The sequence below is a fragment of the Taudactylus pleione genome, unplaced genomic scaffold (genome assembly GCF_031769625.1).
Source record: "Taudactylus pleione unplaced genomic scaffold, aTauple2 ptg000587l, whole genome shotgun sequence".
Classification (NCBI taxonomy): domain Eukaryota; kingdom Metazoa; phylum Chordata; class Amphibia; order Anura; family Myobatrachidae; genus Taudactylus; species Taudactylus pleione.
The window spans coordinates 1,386,708-1,411,468 of NW_028284989.1; the positions used below are offsets into that span (position 1 = coordinate 1,386,708).

Genomic DNA, 24,761 nt, shown 5'->3' on the forward strand with positions numbered 1-24,761 from the left:
TTCTGGGTCTTCCGTGGCTACGCAGGCATGCTCCTATTTTGGATTGGAATGAACCTCAAATTCTGTCATGGGGATCACAGTGCCATCAGTCAAGCATACCATCCATCAAACCACCACCACGTGTCATTCAGAGTTCAACCATCTCCCCAGAGACTTCACTTCCTGCTCCATACCGGTCCTTTGAGGACGTATTCAGTAAGAAAGCCACGGAGACACTTCCGCCCCATTGGGAGTGGGACTGCATTATAGACTTACTTCCAGGGAAGGTGCCTCCTTGAGGAAGAGTGTTTCCTCTTTCGCTTCCTGAAACCCAGGCGGTGTCCGAGTACATCCAGGAGAACCTGGAACGTGGATTCATCAGAGAATCAAAATCACCTGCAGGAGCGGGGTTGTTTTTTGTTAAAAAGAAATATGGTGGATTGAGTCCATATGTAGACTATCAGGGTCTGAATGCCGTCACTGTTAAAATCGATACCTGCTACCACTGATCTCTGAACTTTTCGATCGCATAAAAGGAGCAAAGATTTTTTCCAAGATAGATCTCCGTGGGGCCTATAACTTAATCAGAATTCAGGAAGGGGATGACTGGAAGACTGCCTTCAACACGCGTGATGGACATTACGAATATTTGGTTATGCCTTTTGGGTTGAGCAATGCTCCTGCAGTTTTCCAAAAGTACATGAACAACATTTTTCGAGACCTGTTATACAAGTATGTCGTGGTGTATCTGGATGATATACTAATCTTTTCCAAGGACTTAGTGAGTCATCGTGAACATGTATGCGAAGTACTGTCATGACTACGGTCTAATCGACTTTTTTGCAAATTGGAAAAACTTCAAATGGATCATGAGAAGCTTTCCGCCATTGTTAACTGGCCCCAACCAGTGGGATTAAAAGCAATACAGCGTTTTCTTGGCGTCTGTAACTTTTACCGGCAATTCATCAGGAATTACTCGTCTGTTGCTGCTCCAATTACTGCTCTCACCAAGAAGGGTCAAGATACCCGGGAGTGGCTGCTTGAAGCAGAGGAAGCAGTTAACCAGTTGAAGCAATGTTTTATCTCTGCACCTATTTTGAGACAGCCTGATTGTGATCAGCCTTTCTTCCTGGAGGTATATGCTTCTACAGTCAGAGTAAGCGCAGTACTTTCACAGAAGGATAAGGATGGGAAGTGGTATTCCTGTGACTTCTTTTCCCACAAGTTTTCAATCCCAGAGGAAAACTATGCCGTTGGGGACAAAGAACTGCTTGCCATCAAGTTGGCTCTACAGGAGTGGCAATACCTGCCGGAGCGGGCAAAAATTCCTGTGACGGTCTACACAGACCACAAGAATCTTGCGTACCTCAGAACCGCTCACTGTCTAAACATGCGTCAGTCCAGATGGTCTCTGTTTTTTGATCGTTTCAATTTGGTAATCACCTATCGTCCAGGCAGCAAAAATATCAGAGCTGATGCCTTGTCCTGGAATTCAGTTCTGCTGAGGAGGATGAAGTTTGGGAGCAAAAGCTAATTTTGAACCCAACATGCTTCCTAGCGGTAACCAATAAGGTCTAGATACCACCAGGGAAATCATTTGTGGCACCTAAACTCTGTGCAAAGCTATTACATTGGCACATGGTTCGCGCTTTTCTGGCCATTCAGGGGTGAAGAAAACTCTGGAGTTAATCCTTAGGAATTATTGGTGGTCTACTATCTGTCAAGATGTCAAGGATTTTGTGGCAGCCTGCACTATTTGTGCTCAACATAAAGTCCCACCCCTCCCACCCTCGGGAGATCTGCATCCTTTATCTGTACCCAACTGTCCCTGGACCCATATTTCTATGGACTGTCACCGATTTACCGTTATGCCAGGGTTTCAACACTATCTGGGTAGTGGTGGACAGGTTTTCCAAAACCGCTCATTTCGTCCCATTAAAAGGTATACCTTCAGCCCAAAAGCTCGCAGAGGTGTTCGTAAGGGAAATTTTCAGGTTGCACGGATTTCCTAAAGACATTGTGTCAGATCGTGGGGTGCAGTTCACTTCTAAATTCTGTAGGGCATTGTGCAGATGTTTTGGAGTCAATTTTAGCTTTTCATCAGCCTACCATCCCCAGAGTAATGGTCAGCGATAGCGGGTGAATCAAGATCTGGAAAAATTCATTCAAATGTATCTATCGGCCAATCAAGATGACTGGGTCTCCTTGTTGCCATGGGCTGAGTTTGCTCATAATAATTTGTTTCATGAGGCAGCAGGTCACTCTCCATTTTTTATACAGTATGGACTTCAACCCGTGTTACCAGAATTGCCAGCTTGAAGGTCGGTTTCACTTCCAGTCATTCATGATATGGCTAGACGTTTCCTCAGTATTTGGAAGTGAAGAAGAACTTGTGCAGAGCATCTTCTAGGTACATTGTGTGCAGACAGGAAAAGGAGGAGGATGCCTTTACTACATACGGGCGACAGAGTCTGGCTGTCAACCAAACATTTGCGACTGTAGGTACCTACAATTACATTTGCTCCTAGATTTATTGGGCCATTTGAGATTCTGCAAGTGATAAACCCAGTGGCATATCGCCTAAAGCTTCCTGACATGCTTAAAATACCAAATGTTTTTCATGTCTCCCTCTTGAAACCATTAGTTCTGAATATTCAAAGCACGATGATCCTCCTGCAGCTTTTCTAGTAGATCATCAGGAGGAGTATGAGGTAAAACAGATTCTGGATTCTAAAATATCTCGAGATACAGGCCAATTTTTGGTAGACCAGAAAGGATATGGTCCGGAAGAGCGCTGTTGGATCAAGGCCTCAGATATTCACTCACCCCAACTTCTTCAGAAATTCCATCATAAGTTCCCTGGCTAACCATTTGTGGGGTGTTCGGTGCCCACCCCTAGAGGAGGGGTAATGTCACAGTGCGCCAGATGCCGGAACACACTTACTGGGGTCCGGCGGCGCTGGTCTGTGAGAGGATAGTGGACGGGGTGGTCCCCCATCGCTTGTCCTCTCTCCTGATGCAGGCAGGCTCGGCTACCTACGGGCGCGCGCTGACCTGTTAAATATTTAAAGGGCCATACACGCCCCTTTTGTGATGTCACAGGAAGTGACTGGAATTGCTCTGCATATATAAGGGAGACTCTGGGAGCACTCCAGTGCCAGAGTATAGGCTCCATACCATACTCCAGCGTTCCTGTGCATTACCTGCTATTCTGATCCTGACCCTGGCTTGTTTGTGACTCCAATTTCGTCTGACTCCCTGGTACCGCATCTGATAATTGGTTCTGACCTCAGCTATTCCCTGTAACCTGATTACGTTTGCTCCCTGGTACCGTTTCGCCTGTTGGTATTTACCCGGCCTGTTGACTATGTTTATTCTTCTGCACTTCATCCAGTGTGCACCAGAACCTGTATAGGGGAACCTAACCTGAGGGCCACGACCTGTGTGTCGGACATGGCCAAGTCCATACCGTCTTGAGAGGGTCCCTGGTGAATACCGCCAGCACATTAGACTCCGGGCCTCAGGGATAGGTCTAGCCAATTCCCAAAATACGGGTTGAATCCATAATCCGTCTGTGTTTGTGACAATTGCTGACCCATCGGACCGACACCTATGGGACCCTGAGAATGACCCAAAAAGATGTCCCTGAGCGCAGTGATATTGTAGGCTTTCAACGGGGAAAAGTTTGTGTGATGAGGCGGAGAGATTATAAAGATGTTTGTATCTTATTTATTTTATTAATTTATTTATTACCAGTTATTTATATAGTGCACACATATTCCGCAGCGCTTTACAGAGAATATTTGGTCATTCGTATCTTATCTACAGTTCACAACATTGAACTTGTAGGAATTGAAAGATCCCACACAACCAAAATCAAACCACAGGCTGTTATTGATTATAATTTGACAATGGGTGGGGTAGAGCGTGCAGACCAGCACATTACTAATTATCCCATAAGCCGGAAAAGGGGTAAAAAATTTATATAAAAATATTTACCCACCTATTAGACCAAGCAATTTGTAATGCTTAAATCCTGTATAAAAAAAATAGAGGTGGTAAAACCCACCTACAATTTAGACTGGAGCTGGCGGAGTTGCTAATAGAGACTCACCACACAGCAGAACCCTGCACAGCAATATGCGGCCGGCCACCACCTAGCCCAAACCCCTTACGGCTAACAGAGAGACAATCCAGCCAGAAAATGTGCTGTTTGCTGCTCTAAGAGAGACAAAAGTGGCAAAAAAATCCGCAAAGAGACGCGGTTCTACTGCAGAGAGTGTGACATCGGACTTGTTTCTAAGTCTTTCCTACTGAAAACTATTTCTAATGTTCCATTACACTGAAAATTACTGTTAAATAAGGTTTATATGTCTTAAATAGTTTAAAAGTGTTTAAAGTTCAAGTTCATGAATAATTTAAAAAATAGCTATTTTTATGGTATACTATGTTTCAAAAAAAGAAAGAAAAATAGATTTTTTTTTTAATAAAATTGTGTTGAATAAGTTTTTGACCTATTTAAATTACTAAAAAAACAACACAATTTCGGAGCCATTTGTAGAAAAAAATTTTTGTCCGTTAAGTGGTTAAAATAATTGATACCTGCTATGTATTAATTCCAAAATCTGACTGATTTGGATTTCAGTTAATATATTGCAATTCTAATGAGCACTATTCCTAATGAGTATATGATCTTATGGGAGTAGTAGTATTCTGATTAGATGACTGTCCCAAAGTACCTGCTGGCTTCGTTATTAGGGGGCTTTGAATCATCCAGAAAGTGCTTGGTCCTCTACCAATGCAGGTTGCCATGTTGGGGCAATCAAAGTTCATTTGGTGGGGTTAAGCTGGATACACACTAGACTATACATTGGACGATTTGATGATTTTAGACTAGTTGGAACGACAAATCATTCACATCTAGTGTCACTATTGCGCGCTTCTGCGACGTTGTGCGATTGGCTGTACTGCATGGCCGATCGCACGATATCCCGTGCAGTGCATATTAACCAAGGATAGAACAAGTCTTTTATTAAATCTTCTAGCATTTACCGGCAATTTTGCATGAAGGGAATTCGCCCCGACCATTGGCAAGATTGCCGGGTTGTTTGATGTGTGCCCGGCCTTAAGCTGGCCACACATCTAAAGATTATCTGTCCAACCAACCAACTAGTAGATTGGTTGGAATGAAAATCTGGTAAGGTATACAATCAGCAATTTGCTACCAAACGCTGAAAAATGTACCAAAACTGTTGATTGAGCAAATAGTTTAGATCAAACATTTAACAAACTTGTCTGACGACCATTTTCATCTGTTTTCTGGCATTTAGGAGCAAATTGCTGATCATCATTTACTCCCATATGTTACCAGATTTTCATTCCAACCAATCAACTAGTTGGCTGGTTGGATGTAAGTTGGTCTAGTGTGTGGCCAGCTTTAGGCAGAGATTAAGCTCTTCTTGGCTTCATAAATAGACCCCTTAATCCTGAGCAGGTATAATATCACCAGCTCCTCTGTGAGACGAGTAAAAATGCTAAATTGTGCAGGGCTTATTACACAATTTATTTCCCGGTACTCTTTCCTCCTTTGTGAATACAAAATCAAATCACATTTAAAAGATCGGGTTTCCCTTTTATCGTCTTTAATTCTTTTTCCTAATTTACCATTGTTTCATTTTCTCGCGGTTTATGTATTTTAAAAACATTGTGTGATTAAAAATGCTATCTTTTGCGGTTCATTATTTCAACTTTAATCTTTGTTAACCTGATTTTTTTTTTCTTTTACATATACTGCTAAATTCCTTTTATTTCTGTAATTCATTTTCAGGTTTTAATTTAAATGCTCTTATTTTCCCCTGGTGCTCTCCAATCAGGCCTCGTTTTAAATACATTGGTTACCTTTTTCTGCCTAGATATTAGGTCCCGTGTGATATGTACTTATAGCAATGTTCATTTAAAATAAATTTGACATTTTCCCATTTTGTGTGATTTTATTCTAGAGTGCACTTTCCCTCTCTATACGACATTTGATGCTTCAATGAGCTGATTAAATGTATGCCCTTGTAAAACTCATGGTTTCTCTAGAACCCTTACAAATGTTCAGAAGCGTCTTTAGAGAGGAGGAGCCCCTTGTGCATCCCCCCGTCACTGGCTCCCTCCTCTCACTCCGGTGTCCGGCAGTCGACAGATGCGGCTGTCTGGACACCACAGAATCAATAGACTCTGGGCACTATAATGTGACCAGGGTCTATAGGGTATGCGCAGATCGCCGGAGAAATTGCGCGGCTGCCATTTTCCCGGCGATCTTCTCACAGCGCATGTGCAAAACACCAGAAGAATGGCTGCAATGGCCATTTTCTGGCATTTGAACAGCACTGGGAGACCCAACGCGGGACTTCGGAGAGGTAAGTATGACCAAGTATGGGTGCAGGGTGTGCGGTGCGGGCCCCAGCTGGACCAGGGGGCCCGTGTGCACCGCACACCCTGCACCGATTATAGATACGCCCCTGCAAATGTTATTGGGTTAGGGTCAGGGCCGTAACTGGGGGTTGCAAGTGGTACCGTTGTGCAGGGGTCTGTGGGTAGCACCGTTGCTGCCCCTGTAGCCCTTGCATCTGGCTAGAAGGGGGCCTTTGACAGCACCTTGAAGCCAAGATTGTTGCTGCAGTGCCTCCCGGTGCATGGACACTCTAGACATGCACAATGCAGCCGGTACAACCTCCCGCTCGCTCAGCATGATGCCATGACTTCATCCAATCAGGAGGTTTGGCCGGAACAGGGCACAGTGCCGGCTAGTTACGGCACTGGTTTGGATTACTATTTCCTGTACAGCATATCCCCTCAGTTGCACAATAGGGGGGCTGAGGAAGAGCTGATCGTATATGGTCAGCAACAGTGAGATACTGTATGCACCTGGTTTATAGCAAATACATATCACAGACACATCCCACTTCCACCCATGACCTAAAGCAGCGTTTACCAACCTCCGTCCTCAAGGCACACTAAGGGTCTGATTCAGAGCCGCTCGTAAGCGGCCGCTCGTTCGTTCCGAGCGATGTTCGCACATCTGCGAATGCGTATGGGTTTCAGTATGCATGCGCGAACCAGTCAGTGCGGTCAGAAATCGTGTGCTCGCAATATAGCGAATGCCTGCTAATTTGAGTGACAGGATGAGGCGTATGTAGGTGGTAACAGGGGAAGGTGCTTGAAAATGGGGAGTGGAGATCCGAACGCAGGCGTGCCAAACGGTCAAAACGGGCGTTTTATGGGTGTGCATAATTAACAAAGCAGCGTCATCGACCACGTCAGTTGGTTGTCTTTTAGCCTGAACTGCTCGCATGATTGCGGTAGGAAAATGCAACCACAAGAATAGCGAGCAGTTCATTCGCCGTTCGATGTACTCGATTAATTAAATAAATAGCGGAGATTTGTTCGCTCGTTCAGACCTAGAGGCGTCAACAGACCACAAAGAGCGAACGGTCAATTTAAATAGCCTGCCCCTTTTTCTGGACGAGCGAGCGCAAATAGCGTCCGGCTCTGAATCAGGCCCTAAATTTCCAGCTTTTAAGGATATCCATACTTGAGCTCAGCTGATTTAATTAGTAGCTCAGTTATTTTTATTTAACCATCTGTGCTGAAGCATGGACATCCTTAAAACCAGGACTGTAAGGGGTAAATTTACTAAGAATTATTTCTGGTTGAGTTGCCCTTCACAGGGGAATGTAGCCTGTTTTTCAGACAGAGATTTATTAAAGGCAAAAGCAGGAGTAAAAGGACAAAGAATCGTGTTTTTAAATACGTCTGAAAAATCACTAAACTCTGGTTAATACACACTTTTCAAAAATGCACTACCCTGTGAGCAGGGTGGTTGCAGAAGCCTGCACAGATTGGTAAGATTTGTGCAGGCTTCATATAGAAAAAAAAGGTGTGGAGTCCCACTTCCCAAAGCATAACCAGCATCAGGCTTTTAGAGCTTGTTCTGGTTCAGGAAATATGGGGGAAAATGGTGTGGGGTCCCCTGTATTTCAATGAAACAGAACCGGGCTCTGGAGCCAGTCCTAGTTGAGGAAATACGGGGGGGGGAAATGTGTAGGGTTCCCCCATATTTCCTTCAGCCAGCACCGTGCTCTTACTAGCAAGGTGGTAATGCCACAGTCAGGGGGCACACTTGATGGGGTCCCTGGCCAAAGCATGAACTACCCTAACTAGTCACCCCATGCCAGGAATACCTGGGGAAGTGGGAACCCCCAATTAAGGGGTCCCCCTCTCCAGGTAACCCAAGGCTGGGGTTGAAGCCGAGTCTGTCCCCTGCACCCCTAGGCAGTGGGTTCTGGGTTGATAGTGGTAAAGCGCATGCGCAGAAAAATGCCGGAGGGGCTTCTGGGTCATAGACCCGGAAGTCCCTCCATCGCAAACGGCCACTCTTACAGACAGAGCAGTCCTTTTCTGGGATCATCATGCATACCGACATTACCAACACCAGCATGAATGCGATGACCGTCGGAATGCATCGCATCCTGAGTGCGATGTGCACACCCTGCACCCATACTTCCAAATACTTACCTCTCCGATGTCCCACGTCGGCTGGAGAGGTGCTACACAGAACTCGTGGAAAGTGGCCGCAGTGGCCACTTTCCCGGCGTTCTGTGCATGCGCAGAAGGGTAATCGCCGGGAAAAATGGCTGAAGTGCCAATTACCCAGTGTACTGTGGTTGCACAGTAGACTCCGGGCACAGACTAGTGCCCGGAGTCAACTGAACGTGTCAGTACGCCGCGGCCGCCAGAGAGAGAGGAGGGGGCCCAGGATGGTAAGTGAACACGGGCCCGTTCTCTCTAAATACGCCCCTGGCGATGCATCATGCACCCCGCCCTATAGCAAGTATACTTTTTTGGGGACAGAATTTACACATACATTTGGATTGTAAGATGCATCAAACCCTACATGAGGTCCTTAATGTAAATAAAATGTGGTACTGTATAACTCATAGGGCAGGTTTAATTAACGCAGCACTCTGCAGGAGATTACAGCAGGAAACCCCTAACTAGTTTTTGCTCTTGCTGCATAGTGGTGCAAGGCAATATTAGTACGGTTTTACCTACTATAATAACCGATGATTCAGAGCTTTACCTACATCCGATATTTACATCAATCTCCGATGTTTAATGAGCCACACTGTGCATCTGCCGATCTGGTCCTGCCACTGTGATCCCACATGCAGTAAAAATGGCTCCGGTGTGTCAGTTCCTGCCGCCATTCTGCGTGACCATAGTGTTACTCAGAAGTCCGCAGATCAGTTGGTAATCGACCAATACGCGGTCACTTGGATATGCAAAGCTGCCGGTGGGCGTCTTAATTATTCCCGGCGGCTGCGCCATATTTTCGCACAGCCGCTGTGTACAAATTCGCAGCTGCAGCAGTAGCATTAGGGTCCATCTATGAATCGGGCCCCTTGTCCCAAAGAGCTTGCAATCTAAGTGAATAGTGGCAGACATAGAGCGACAGACAGCAAATGATTGAGCAGTACAGTGACAAGGGCAGAGGACGCGACAGTGCTATTGATTGCCAACTGAGATCTGAAGTTGAATAGGGTTAAATTTAGATGCAGTATAAGACAGAATTCCAAGAAAGATTTATGCTGTGACTTAGCAGTGGTGGGAAATGGCTTTGATAGGAGAAGAAAGAGAGTCCATTCAGGAACATACTTTATGGAGAAATAGGGGATGGAATATAACAAGTGACAGCTGAGTGTAGTGTTTGACTATAAAAATAAGAACGTCAGTAGTAGTATAGGGAATGACCGGTAGTGATGGCAGAGATGGAATTGGAGATTATAGACTGTAGGGGATGTAGTTGGCATCCTGGCGTGCGGGATGCAGGCTGTCTGAATACCGGCGCCAAAATCCTGACAGGTCGGGATTCCGGCACCAGTATCCCGACCGCCGGCATCCCGAAGGTAAGTATCGGGGTGTTAGGGGTAGGTTATGGTGTGGGATAGGATTAGGCACTGGGGAGGGAAGGTTAGGATTTGGGTGCAGAGAGGGGGAGGTTGGGTTAAGGCACTAGGGGGGAGGTTAGGTTTATGCATCGGTGAGGGGGTGTTAGGTTTAGGATGCAGGGAGAGGGGGGTTAGGCTTAGGCACTAAGGGGGAGGGTTAGGGTAGGAGTTAGAAAAATACTTACCTGTCTTCCCTATGGGTGTCAGGATTCTGGCTGTTGGGATGCTGCCGTCGGTATTCTCACCAGCGGCATACCGACAGCCGGGATTTCATACCCAACCCGACTTTAGAGCCAATGTGTGAATCTGGTAGAGCAGAGAGTGGAAGGTTGCAGTAGTCCAAGTGGGATTGGGTACCGGATGCCAGCACTCAGGACCCCGGCAGTCACAATACCGACACCGGTATCCCAACAGGATTAGGATACAGACACCTGTCTGCAAGTCTCCTCACCCTCCCCCACTCCCTACCCCTAACCTTCCCTCCCAGGAGCCTAAACCTAACCTCCCCCTCCATGCACCCTAACTCTCCCACTAGTGCCTAACCCCCCCTTAACTCAGATTCCGGCGCCGGTATTATAAGCACCGGCATCCCATGTTCTGGGATATTGACTGTATCTCTCCAAGAGACATACTGTCGGTGCATTCAAAAATACTTACCTGCTCCACCCTGGGCGTTCCAGGCCACCAGTATGGTGGGCATAGTGGCGCTTTGTGGGCCTATCCCCCACTGCAATATGCCACTATTCACAGCATTATGCAGAGGGGGCCAGTTCTAATGAGGCAATTCGCTGTGGATCCAGAAGGGTGGGCTACAGTCTCTTGAGTGCGGAGGAACTCAACAAAATTCAGATGTCTCCCTGACACAACCAAAAGAGCAGCCAACTACTGTACCGTTTGTGTCTTTGAAGAGAAAGTGTTGTATTCTGTTTAGATCCTGAAGGAAGAAGTAACAGATTTTAGAAACCAACTTTATTTGAAGAGAAAATGATGGAGAGGAATAAAATACAAGCCCCAGGCAACGCGCGGAGCCCACTGCTAATATGTCCTATCCATCACCTGTAATCTTATCATCAGGTTTAGGATCACATTTAAGTGGGAAAATGACATGTTTGTTGTTTCAGATACGGAGAATGATGGGCCATAAACTCAGTGCTATGCCAATGGATTTTTGCTGTTATCCGTGGCACAGACAGACCACTATATCGTCTTCGTACATATAACCATTGAATCCGAATGGTCCATTACCCAGAAACAGTGTATGTAGCAGAATAAATACATATGGTAGCTTAGTGTTACTAATCAATTAGTTTATTGGGGGGGGGGGGAGCTCAACAAATATTAGTTAAGCCTTTGTTTTAATCTGAAAGCTGAGCCATGCAATCTTGCTTAATATTAAAAAGTCATTAGTCAGGATCAAGTCACGTTCTATATTAATCAGCGGCAGCTCAGCCAGTGATCATTGTTTGATATGCAAGGTTTCATTATTCTGATAATCATCTGCAACAGCGCCTCACTATTTCACTTTAGATTGTAATATAAGCAGGAAAATAGTCCTGTTTGATAAGATTATGAATGGCATTCGCGTGATCATTGATCCTAGCCAGTGTTTTAGTTAAACCATACTTGAACAAGCACTGAGTATTGCCTGCAGCTTCTGTTGTGATTATTTCAAGAAGATTAGAATTGTGTGCATTAGAAAATGTGGAGGCAAGAGGTACTACACCCTTTGTTAGGGTAATTAAACTCCTTTCATGTGTGTGCAGTAGTTCTCTTGAAAAGTCGCTTAGACTAGAGCAGTGGTTCTCAAACTCAGGGCCTGATTCAGACCCGGTCGCAAGCGCTGAGCGCTCGCAACCAGGTCGATGGTGGCCCAGAGCGCATGCGCACGATGGAGCCAGCTCCGTCGTGCGCATGCGCCAGACCCGGATAGCGACGGGCAAACCGGGTCTCGTACCAAAGGAGGCATGCTGTTGATGTTGCGTGACAGCACGCCCCCTTTGGTGGGCGGGCTGGGGGGGCGTGGCTGCCCAGACAGAGGCGTTCCCATGGGAACGCCTACCGTCTGGGGCAGGCCCCACTGACATCACAAGTGATGTCAGTGGGATTGTTCTCGGCTCTGGTAGAGCCAAAAGCACACTTGGGCTTGCGGCAACGAGACCCTACCACAAGGGTCTCGTCGCAAGCCCGATGGTCGCGATGGTCTTGACCATCGCGACCATCATCATGGCTGCTCACTATAGCTGTGGTTGGTCACCCACAGCTATGCGAGTGGCCAGGAGGCCGTTCTGGAAAACCAGAGGGCTGGCCCTGATTCAGAGCGAGCGCTTTGTCAGAGTGTCTGGCTCTGAATCAGGCCCTCAGTCCTCAGAACCCCACACAGTTCATGATTTCCAGGTCACCCGGCAGGTGCACAGGTGTATTCATTACTCACTGACACATTTTAAAAGATCCATAAGCAGAGCAAATTATTTAACTTGTGATGCTGTGAGGAGACCTGGAAAACATGTACTGTTTGGGATCCCTTTATGCGTTCACTTTAGGTCACCTCCCAGTCTCCACCCCGAAACGCCCAGAGATCACAAACCCCTTTTCAAGTGTTAGCGATCCAGTGCTCAATTAAGATCTCAGAGATCCGTTCCTGATGTCACCTGTGGCATCCGGCAACATAAGTGACTGGCCCTAGGCAGAGGTGCCAGCCAAGGAGGTCCAACTGGGTGCCATAGGTTACAACCCCTGGCCTAGAGCATGGTGATTGCTGCTTTCTTCAATGCAGAGGTTCCTTACATTATATTTCATCCAGAGTACACATGGTGGGCCTGCTTCTGAATCACACACAATGGGGTCACAATTTAGTCTGCTTGTTGCAATCGCAAGTCCCATGCGAACATCGACAGTATTCAGAGTCAGTCGCATTTGTGCAACCACACTGCCCCCATCCCTCTGCTTGTGAGAGCACCTGTCATCATTGCCATCAACATGTGCACCCACCCCAGCCTTGGTACAGGAGATCCGACTGGATCTGACGGATGTCTGCGTACTCTCACCTCTGAACTGGAGGCAACTCTGTCAATGCACCCAAGACATACTTGTGGCAAATGTATTCTACATGCGAATGCCCTTATTACCTCCCCATTGCCACCCAGAATGGCCGATCTAGCTGCAAGTGAGAAGCAACCTAGATGTGTACCATCATTTGTAGATACTTTAAGATGGGTATGCAGCTTGTGACGCATGCGCAGTTTACTAATGATCACTCAGTCCACCTGCATGCATTGAATTGAAGTGTTTCATTAGTTTTTTTGTCTTTTCACTCTTTTTCCCTAATGGATGTAAAATTAAATGCTTGTTCCAATATGCTACCAAACACAAACCCTTTATATTCCGAAAAACTGAAGTAAAATGTGTTATGATCGAATAGCAAGTGACTTAGGGGCTGATAATTAACATTCTGACTCGCCGCCGCTACCTGAGCAATTCATCATTGCTCTGGCGTGGTGACTGCTGATGCATATCGGAGCAGTGACTGGAGTGTGCATGCGTGACCTACAGGCCACGCATGCGCACAAGAGCCCCGATGTCCAGCGAAATGAGCAGGGCAGGGGCGGAGGGATCCGATAGGATCCCTCATTGCAACACGGACCTCCTTCCCAAAGGGAAGGAGTGGGTTGCGATGCCGGAGCAGGAGCATTAGCCATCTGAAGATGGCGATTGCTCCTGCAGTCAATCTCTGAAAATATAATATTTTCAGAACTTGATGAATTCTGTCCCCATACTAATGTATGGGGACAGCAGGCCATTCCGCCAGAGCAAAGTCGGTAGGAGATATCTGTGATACTAGAGTATGAGGACAGTGGGCCATTCTGCAAGAGGAAGGTAAGCAGGAGATGTCTGTGATACTAGTGTATGGGGGCAGCGGGCCATTCCGCCAGAGGAAGATAAGTAGGAGATATCTGTGATACTAGTGTATGGGGACAGTGGGTCATTCCGCAAGAGGAAGGTAAGCAGGGGATATCTGTGATACTAGTGTATGGGGATAGTGGGCCATTCCGGGAAAGAGGAAGGTAAGCAAGGAGATATCTGTGATACTAGTGTATGTGGACAACGGGCCATTCCGCCAGAGGAAGGTAAGCAGGAGATATCTGTGATACTAGTGTGTGGGGACAGCGGGCCATTCCGCCAGAGGAAGGTAAGCAGGAGATATCTGTGATACTAGTGTATGGGGACAGCGGGCCATTCCACCAGAGGAAGGTAAGCAGGAGATATCTGTGATACTAGTGTATGGGGACAGCGATCCATTCCGGGAGAGGAAGGTAAGCAGGAGATATCTGTGATACTAGTGTATGGGGACATCGGGCCATTCTGCCAGAGGAAGGTAAGTAGGAGATACCTGTGATACTAGTGTATGGGGACATCGGGCCATTCTGCCAGAGGAAGGTAAGTAGGAGATATCTGTGATACTAGTGTATGGGGACAGCGGGCCATTCCGGGAGAGGAAGGTAAGTAGGAGATACCTGTGACACTAGTGTATGGGGACAGCGAGCCATTCTGGGAGAGGAAGGTAAGCAGGAGATATCTCTGATACTAGTGTATGGGGAGAGCGGGCCATTCCGGGAGAGGAGGGTAAGCAGGAGATATCTGTGATACTAGTGTATGGGGAGAGCGGGCCATTCCGGGAGAGGAGGGTAAGCAGGAGATATCTGTGATACTAGTGTATGGGGACAGCGAGCCATTCCGGGAGAGGAAGGTAAGCAGGAGATATCTCTGATATCTCCTGTTTTACCCTCTTGATGAATGGCCCGATAACTTAATTTTTACAATTGCAGGTGAAAATGTGCATTTCACCTGCTTTTGTGAAAATTAAGTGATGATGAATAGGCCCCTAAGTGGTCTACAGTATTTACTAAGCCTTAGATGGAGATAAAGTACCAGCCAATCAGTTCCTAGCTGCTATATCATGGGCAGTGTTTAAAAATTGACAGGAGCTGGTTGGCTGGTACCTTATCTCCGTCCACTTTATCTCCATCCAAATAGACCCCAAAGTCAGATTAAACTGGTAAAACTGGAGCCTGTTGATCATGTACCTCAAGTTTTAAATGGGCTAATGTGAACGCAAGTTAACAAAGTGGCTCATGTCCAGGGGCATATCTATAATGGCTACAGGGTGTTCGGCACACATGGGTGTCTGGGCCAAGAAGGACCCCACACTGCACACTAGAACAAAGCCCACAGCCAGGGCCGTAACTAGGGTGGTGCGACCAGGGCACTGGAGGGCAGGGGGCGCTGTTTGGGCTGTCAGTTTTCTGTTTATTATCATTCTCAGTTGTAGCTTCCTCTTCTTTTATCCCCAGCATCTCCTGGCTGCCCCTATCTCTTCCATGGCCCTTCCCCATGAAGCTATGGGCCTTTTTTGGGTGCACGTCTTATATCTCTATTTGAAAAATAGGGGAGGGGGCCCAATGCTCTTTCTGGCACAGGGCACCGAAAAGTATAGTTACGGCTCTGCCCACAGTAGTGACATCTTTAATATATTCTGAAAGATAACGCAGGAGTTAGCTGCTATATTCTGAGCGTACCCCGGCTATAGAATGTAGGGAGTGCGAGCGCTGCACACGGGGCCCCCAGGCGTTAATACACCTCTGCTAACGTCACTAGTGTATGGATAGTATTACTATTGCCAGTGGCAAAGGCAGGTGTCCTAGAGGGGGGTTTCCAAATGCTTGGTTTTATAGTGAGTATTGCCAGTCCATGAAGAGGGCATAATTAGCCAGCTTTAAAATGCCTTATACAAAGTGTACTGTGTGTCATACTTCCAGCATATACAGGACCAGCGATCACAGTAAGCCATTAGATGCGGCAGTAGGGCCATCCTGCCTGAGCTGAATGTTTTTATTTCAGATGTAGGCACCATTCCTGAGCAATGGAGCCAGTCCGGGAGTCTGAGGGAGCAGCAGAAGAACCTAGCACTGCTCTGGACAGATATGTACATATTGGTCTCCTGATGCACTGGATAGTGTATTATAATACAGTATTAATTATTAACCCTATTGATGGTCTATAGCAGTGCACCTCTAACAGTGCATGTTTTCCAGATCTCCTATTAGGTGCACAGATGTATTTATTTATTACTGGCTGACATTAAAAGATACAGAAAATACTGTTTATATGTGGTAAGAAATCTGTGGCACACAACAAGAGGGCAACAGATTTGCTGAGCAGTAGAATGATAGTACTGTCCAAGCAGAACGGAATGAGGGTCTCATTCAGACCCGCTCGCAAGCGTTGAGCACTCGCAAGTGGGTCGATGTTGAGGCCCTGCACACGCGCAGCGGCCGCACTGTGCGTGCGCAAGCCCCGGAGCGAGAGAAAAATACTCTCGCTTCGGGGCTCACTACAAAAGGGGCGGCTGTCGATGGTGATCGACAGCGCGCCCTGTTTTGTAGGCGGGGTGGCTGGCCATACGAGGCATTTTTGAAGGAACGCCTGCCGTTGGGGGGCGGCCCCATTGACATCACTCGTGATGTCAGTGGTGAGCTTCCGGCTCTATTAGAGCCAAAAGCTCACTGGGGCTTGTGGCAGATGAGACCCTACCACAAAGGTCTCGTCGCATGTCCCGATGGTCGCTGTGGTCTTGACCATCAACCTGGCCACTCGCTAAAGCTGTGGGTGGTCTCCCACAGCTTAGCAAACGGTCAGGAGGCCAGCTCTTTACAGAGAAGCGGCCGCCCTCATTCAGAGCGAGCACTCGCATTTTGCGAGCGGCTCTGAATGAGGTCCTGAGTCTGTGTCTATCTGGCACAGTGAGAGGGCGTTTCCTCTCATCTGCAGATAAATGTGTTATGGTACGGCATGCAAAGCACGTGTGACAGGGCTGATGCTCCCTAAATCAAAGCATCCATAGATCACGACAGTCCAGGATCAAATGCAGGAACTATTTACTTTATTGGTGCAAAAGCACAAAAAATAGCTTGTTTTTCACAAATACACTAAATAGTTTATGTATTTGATGCAGACTCTTGTGCACGCCCCCAGCCCACCAAAGCTGCAGGAAAGGGGCGGGGCCAATGTGATTCGCCCCTCCTCAAATAATTACACTGTGAGGGGGCGGGGCATACTGTTCTGTTGCGATCGAGATGCCTGGCCCCGCCCCCATGAGCAGCCTGCTGCATGAAAAGTAAGTCTGTCACTTATTAGTGTGTATGTATTACATAAACTGCATGCGGGTGTGTTTTATATATATATATATATATATGTGTGTGTGTATGTGTTACATATAATTACTGCATGTGCGTGTTTTATATATTATGTATGTGTCTGTTATATATAATATATGTTTGTTTCTCTGTCTCTGCTTGCCATATCATCCCTTTCATTTGGATCACATGTGAATTACACAGGTTCTGTGACATATTAAAACCAGGTGAAATGGAGACTTGAAGTCAGCCAGTGACAGAGCCTTTGTAAATCATGTGTGTCCCAAATTAAAGGATTAAATGCAAGACTATATATATATATATAGGGCGTATTTATAATGGGTGCAAGGTGTGTGGCGCACACGGGACCACCACACCCTGCACCCAGTTAAATATACTTACCTCTCATCGGCCCGGCGCTGACTGCAGCACTGCCCAAATCACCGGGAAAATGGCCACCGCACCCACTTCCCCAGTGATTCGCCCATGCGCAGTAGAGATGTCCCAGGAACGCGGCGTGGGCGCCATGTTCCCGGAGACCTGCCAGGCGTGCTGTTTTCTATGAATGACTGCTATTGTTTTTGTGTAGCCCATCATTGAGAAGGCATGTAGTCATTTGGCATTCCACCAGAAATGCTGACTGTTATGATTTCGACATCGTGAAAATGTTAACATTAGGGTTCTGCTAAAAACTGCTTGTCGACATTACCACCACGTCGTTATTTTCTTGTCGACTCATCATGCCAAAATAAATATTTTTCCTTGGAGAGCTCACGTGTCGCTGCATATATACATTAGTACATTATTATGCCTTTTAGCTATTTACATCTTTTTAGGATTGTATCTCTTTAGTATTGTTTATAGTTCTCCATTCATTTTTTACACGGTAGTCATTCATATTTTTTTTCCTTTATTGCTTAATATTGATTTTTAAAACCAGGGCATGGGAACACAAAATAAAACAGGAAAGGAGGGAAAGAGTTTACAGATAATAATTCATATCAAAGCAACTGCACAACGTGGGGTTCACAGCAGTAGTTGAGTCGAACATATAATTAGTATGTGGAACAGAATCTAAATTAAACCAACTAAATAAAAAGCCTGGGAAACAGTCTAGTTATTATTTTTTGATGTATCGGGTATCTTTTGGTGAAATTTATTTAGAATAATATTTATTGATGTCTATTTAGTCTATTATGTTTAATACTTTATCTAACTTTATTATTGCACTATTATTTTCTGTTTTATTATATGAGTAGTAGCGGTTTACGACAATATACAGTCACTTAAAATAATTTGATCTTAGAATGATGGGACGATAACAACAGACTGTGATAGTAAATACAAATATACTTTTACTTAATCAGTGCTTAAAAATCGTACAATGTAGTTGCAGACACATTGTATGCCTTTTAAATACCGATTAAGTAAAAGTATATTTGTTGCAAACCATATATACATAAAGGTTTAGCGCTGAATGTTCAATTCTATATATGCATGTTTAAAGGGAGGACATCCTTCTATTCAGCACGTAACCGAAATCAGTAGATCGCCCAGTGTGCTGTTTATCCATTTTTTTACTTAAAATAAAATGAACCTTATGCTGGCCATACACGCTATAATTATCGGGACGATCCGCCCGATATCGGCGTATCGCCGCAATAATTGTAGCGTGTGTGGGGGCGACCGAGGGTTAAATATTGCTCGGTCGGGCATGCTGGACAATCCAACATGCCCGACCGAGCAATATTTAACCCTCGTCCGATGCGATATTTAGCAGGTAAACTGTCGGCCGCATCGGGCAGTGTATGCCCAGCGCAGCCGACAGACAGACATTTCCTGTGTTCCTTCCTACGGAAGGAACAGGGAAATGTCTCCGCCCCCGGGGGCGGAGCGCGGATGTCGGGCTATACACTGTGAGATTTCTCTCACCGTGTATGCCGGCGACTTCTGCGGCTGGCAGGCTGCCAGATAAAATGTCTGTCGGTCTGACAGGCATTTTATCTGGTAGTGTATGCCCAGCATTACTAATGTATATCATGTGTTTGTTGATACATTTTGTTATATATCGTTTTCTGAGTCAGACCTGCTCGCTAGGATGCGATTGCTCGTAGCTGGCCTACAGTTGCAATCTGTGCATCCGTATGCATTGCAATGCGTGTGTGCAAACTAGTGCGAATGTTCGGGAAGCAATCGCTCGCTACGCACATACAGCCCAGCAGAGTGAGTGACAGGAAAAGCCGTTTGTGGGTGGTAACAAGGGCAGTCCACTAGAAACGGGGGAGTGGAGGTGCGAACGCAGGCGTGCCTGAATGTTCCAACGCCGCTTCAGTGTCGTGCACAATTTAAAGGCAGCGTCATAGTACACGTCACTTGGTGGAATTTCACACTGAAGTGATCGCAGTGCTTGCGGCAGGGTATGGTCAACCTCAAGCACTGCCATCGCATCCGATGGTGCTCGATGTACCAATGTTTTCATGCACTTCCAGGAGATGTCGTGCGCAAGTGGGCATCTTATGAATGGCTGGTGGGCGTCTGCATACACTAAGTGATCGCACGCCAAGACATAGTGGGTGTGCTAATAATTTGTCATGTGATCGCCTGTCTTGCTGGGCGTGCGCTGGATTTGCATACGCGGGGTGTGAGCGGGTCTGAATGAGCTCCTCTCTTTTCCATTTATGAATTGTGAATATTAATAAAGATAAACAAGAATTTTCATCCTCCAAAGTGGCACGGTTTCTGGGCGGAATCGGTATGTAGGTCCCGAGGTTCAAATCCGGACGCCGCAAGACATGATCCCGACAGGTAAGTATTTTTTACTATACTTAACCCTCTCCCCCCCCTAACCCTCCTTTAGGGGTGCCTAACCCCCTCCCCCCTAGTGCATAACTCTAACCTCCCCCCGTAAGTGCCTAAACCTAACCCCCCTCCCCGCATCCTACACCTAACCCTCCCGGGGGGGGTACCTAACCCTAACCTCCCACCGGGGGTGCCTAACCCTAATCCCCTTTTCCCCTAGCCTGACCCTAACCATCCAGGGGGGGGTGCCTAACCGACACGATATGTCTGTGAATTATGTTGTTCACAGATATATAGCTGGTAACACTGGCCGATGCACACAAGATATATTGAACGATCATTTGATCGCCCAATATATCTGTTCGAATCCCGGCATCGGCAGGCTGACAGAAGCAGAGTTCCCGGCAGCGGAAGCCCGACAGCATTGGAAATCCTGAACATCCCTAAGGTAAGTATTGTGAGCGTAGTTTTGAGAGCTGTACTACTTCCTTCAATGTATCTGGAATCAGCAGTAGCTTACGTTACAAGACAAAGCAAGCAGACAAACAGACAACCATGGTTGGACAACAAATCAGACACAGACAACGATGTAGTTGCACATCATAGCACTGCGTAGACCATTCTGGGGAACAGTACGAGTGTTGGCTTTATTTATAGGGGTCTGAAAAGGTTAGTCACCATGAGTCAGCTTTATGCATGTGCACAAACAACTTGTTTGTGCCCCCCAATACTGGCTGGACATCTAGATAAGATAAACATAAGACATTATGACGCATATTCTTGTTGTCTTCTTCGCCTGCCATCTTGGTCAACATCTTCTATCTTGTTATCTTCAGACTGTCCAAGGGTCTCCACCCCTGATAATACTTTATCTTCTCTACTCCAGACTGTATGGTGAACAACATGCTTTTCTGAAACTTCAAACTTATGTAACTCTTAAAATCACCCTTAAAGCGACATACACATAGATAGAGCATTTCATAATCTAATTAAGCATTCCACGCTAACAGTATAAACTAACCTAACCCCCTAACCCTCCTCAGGGGTGCCTAACCCTAATCTCCCCCCCCCAAGTGCCTAACCCTCACCCCACTTCCCCCCTGCCTAAATCTAAGTCCCCCAGGAGTTGCTTAACCCTAAGACCCTCCCCCCCGGGGGTGCCTAACCCCAACCCTCCCATCCTCCTAGCCTAACCCTAACCCTCCCGGGGGGATGCCTAACCCGAAGTCCCTCCCCGGGTGCCCTGAACCTAACCCCCCCCCCGGCGCCTGTCCGCTCGCGGCGCCCGGCATCCCTTCGATCAGGATGCCGGACGCCTGTCTCCCAGTGTCGGGAAAATGTCAGGCGTCTACATGTAGACACCCGGCATTTAACCCTCGCCGGGATATGACAATCGAGAAGCCGGCTGTCGGTATTAAGGCAGCCGGTTTCCCGATTGCATCCCTACCCAGCATACACACAACTCAAGTGTTACCAAGTTGCCGTTAAGACAACTGTTGGTGTTATGCCGGGTACACACTAGACCACAGGTTCTCAAACTCTGTCCTCAGGACCCCAAACAGTGTATGTTTTCCAGATCTCTTCACACAAGTGAAATCATTATCTCCACCTATGGTTGAGAGCCACTGCACTAGACGATATGTGGTATGATCCAGCGGATCAGACGACATATCGGGCACATCGGCCACTGTGTACCCGCTATGTCGCTCACGATGCGCGCTCCCGTGCATCATCAGCAAAATTGCCCGTTGGACCTGCATGTTGGCCATGCTGCCAAATGCAGCATGGTCCCGACTGTCGCGCTGTCGCTCCTGGCATTGGCAAGTGTGTACGCACTTGCCGAAGCCAGGTCCCTTTGCTAACGAGGTCGGTACACACTAGACATCGTCCAGTGTTTACCGACCTTTAGAATTTTCAACCATTCACAGAACCTCCAACATATGACCCCTGTCTTCATTTCCGGGGTTCTGTCCAGGATGAAGTAATGCACGTGTGCGACCCTCGGGCTGCACTAGTGGCCACTATCATGGTGAGATCCTTCAGATCCCTCTTGAAGCCACTTTGTGTAGAGAGAGCCCATAGGCTTCTATAGGCAACACCATCTATTGAAGGCACAAGATCTGGAAAGTTACACTTTCTGGAGCTAGATGCAATGGCAGTCCCATAAAATTTTATGGGGCTTACTGTGCCAGCGGTTCCGCAGCAGGCATCTCTGGTATCGGCTGTGAACCTTTTTAGTACATACAGTATGGGGACCCATGCGTATTGCTGTAAACCTCCGAAAACTGCATTTTTTTACATTGATCTCTCTCCTCTCCTCTCTCTGTCTTTGTTTCTCTATTTTAATGGAAGCTCCCTTTAAGACTTTCTAAGTGTATTTTTTTTTATATTAAGGTAAATAAAAACGTTTAATTTTTTTTTTTTTTTGGTGTTGCTGATCCCTTTACAATATCCCCAGTAGGATTTGACTTCACAGTTTAATTGACTCTACATCCAGCAGCCCACTGTGGTTGGCACAATGCCTTGTAATGGTACAGTCTATTTTACTCAGCTTAAAAATAACACTTTGTAGAAAAAAAAAAAAACACTTCAAAAGAAAGAACTGCTATTGTACCACTGGAAAGTGTGCTCACATTATTTGACAACTGGGAAGAAGGCTATTTAAAGAATTACCACCTTAATAATAACGTATTTAATTATGCTAATTAAATAACACCTGATAAGAGAGGCACTGTTGTGTCCACGTCTTAGCGTCAATCTGGAATGGGCAAATATGCTAAATACGAACTAATGGCTTCTAATTGTTTTTAAATCCTGTATATAACAATGCACAGCCTAATAATTCAATATATATTGGTGATCAGGTGGAGCTTTAACTTTTAGAAGAGAAACAATGGTGGGACTTGCTTTCCTTTTGTAAACCCATGGGGTCTATTTACTAAGTCTTGGATAGAGATAAAATGATCGGAGATGAAGTCCCAACCAATCAGCTCCTACCTGCCATGTCACAGGCTGTGTTTGAAAAATGACAGGAGCTGATCGGTTGGGACTTTATCTACGTTTACTTTATCTCCATTCAAGGCTTAGTAAATAGACCCCTATATGTATTATAGACCATCTCAACCTAATTAGCCTAAAATTGGACATATGAATACATGATCATATTGGAAGGAGATAGTCAGATTTAGGAGTCATCTGACAGTGACACAGGGGTCTATGTGCTAAGCCTCAGAGAAATAAAGTAAACTGAGATAAAGTACCAACCAATCAGCTCCTAACTGTCACTTTACAGGCTGTGGGCCTGATTTATCAATGAGCTGTATCACTCACAATGATGAGTGACAAAACTTGTTGTGTATGATAAATGGTGCTCGAGCCAATCAGCTCCCAACTGTCATCTGTTTGAAAAATGACAGTTGGGAGCTGATTGGCTGGAGCACCATTTATCATAAGCAGCGAGTTTTACCACTCGTTATGAGTGATAAAACTCATTGATAAATGAGTTTGAAATATGATAAGAGCTGATTGGTGCTTTATCTCCATCCACTTTCTCTCTCAAAGGGCTCTTTCAGGCAATATCACAGGGATTTACTACAAATCCCTTGCAGGGACAGAGCTTGCGATAAAGCTCTGTCCCTGCTAATCTCCTTCGGAGCCTTATCACGGTATTTTCGCAAAAAATACCGTGATTAAGTGCCCGTGCATGCGCCGACCGGTCGCCACTGCTACCCCCCCTCCGGCATTAAGCCCCGCCCCCATAGCTAAGCCCTGCCCCCCGCGCTCGCGGACCCCCCGCGATCCCCCTCTCTCTTACTTACACTTACCTGCATGTTCCGGGCCTCCGGTGATGTTCTCCATTCCTCCGGTCAGGTGATCTCCCATACTGCACTGGGGCCCAATCACCTGATGACAGGGCAGCAGTGCACTGTGGGAGACCAGCTGACCAGAGGGGAGTCATCTCCGGAGGCCCGATCACCGGTCCCTGGAGTCAGGTAAGTAATTTTTTTTTACTATTTTTTTTCTTTTTTTTTACAGTAATCAGCTTGCGGTCTGTTTAGACTACACAGCTGATCACTGGTACCGACTCCCGGCTCTGCTCTCCCCGTTAGAGCAGGCCAGGAGTCCGGTAACCGGGGAAGACCCTGGATAACGCCACCTCCAGGTGGCGTTATTTTCACAGGGCTTTCCCCGGTATTTTTTTCACATTTTTTTTTAGTAACTATGGTCGGATCACATTCTCATTACAGTTATGGGAAATGCGATCTGCTTTACTAAAAATAAGTGATACTTAGGGCTTGGAGTAGAATTTTACGAATTCTACTCCAATTGCCCTGTAATAACTATAGGTGATACTAAAATAATGTGAAAAGGATGTGAAAACACCCTTTTTCACATTATTTTAGTAAAAATAATGTTGATAAATAGAGCCCATAGGCTTAGTACATAGACCCCTTAATTTTCAGTTGTCACGGAGTTAGAACCAATACATTGCACCCTCCTTGATTTCCATTCAGACTAGAATTTGGATCTATGGTTATTTCTGACTCCCGGCTTAGGGGGTTTACGTATCAAGCAGTGAAAAGCATGGAGAAGTGGACTAGTGGAGAGTTGCCCATAGCAACCAATCAGCTCCTACCTATTATTTTATAGACTGTACCTGATGAATGCTACTTCATTCAAAGCTGATTGGTTGCTATGGACAACTTCTCCACACTTTTCACTGCTTGATGCATAAACCCCCAGTATGTAAATATAAACATTCAGTGACAACCAAAACTGAAGTCCCTGTCAGACAGCT

At 46.3% G+C, this 24,761-nt stretch overlaps 1 protein-coding gene across 3 annotated transcripts in view; it reads left to right on the forward strand.

The window, feature by feature from the left end:
* The window catches only part of CADM3 (cell adhesion molecule 3), a 501,868-nt gene that overhangs the window by 166,646 nt on the left and 310,461 nt on the right, over positions 1 to 24,761 (forward strand). Inside the window, exon 1 of one of the 3 annotated variants that reach the window (XM_088453788.1) lies at positions 17,094 to 17,145. The exons of 1 other annotated variant lie outside the window; for it this stretch is intronic. Coding sequence is in view for 1 of the 2 variants with exons in the window: in XM_088453791.1 (XP_088309917.1) it covers positions 17,139 to 17,145 (7 nt within the window). In the remaining variant the exon portion in view is untranslated. Of the gene's footprint in view, positions 1 to 17,093; positions 17,146 to 24,761 lie in introns of those variants that run through there. One more of the 3 variants, XM_088453791.1, reaches the window with a different exon arrangement.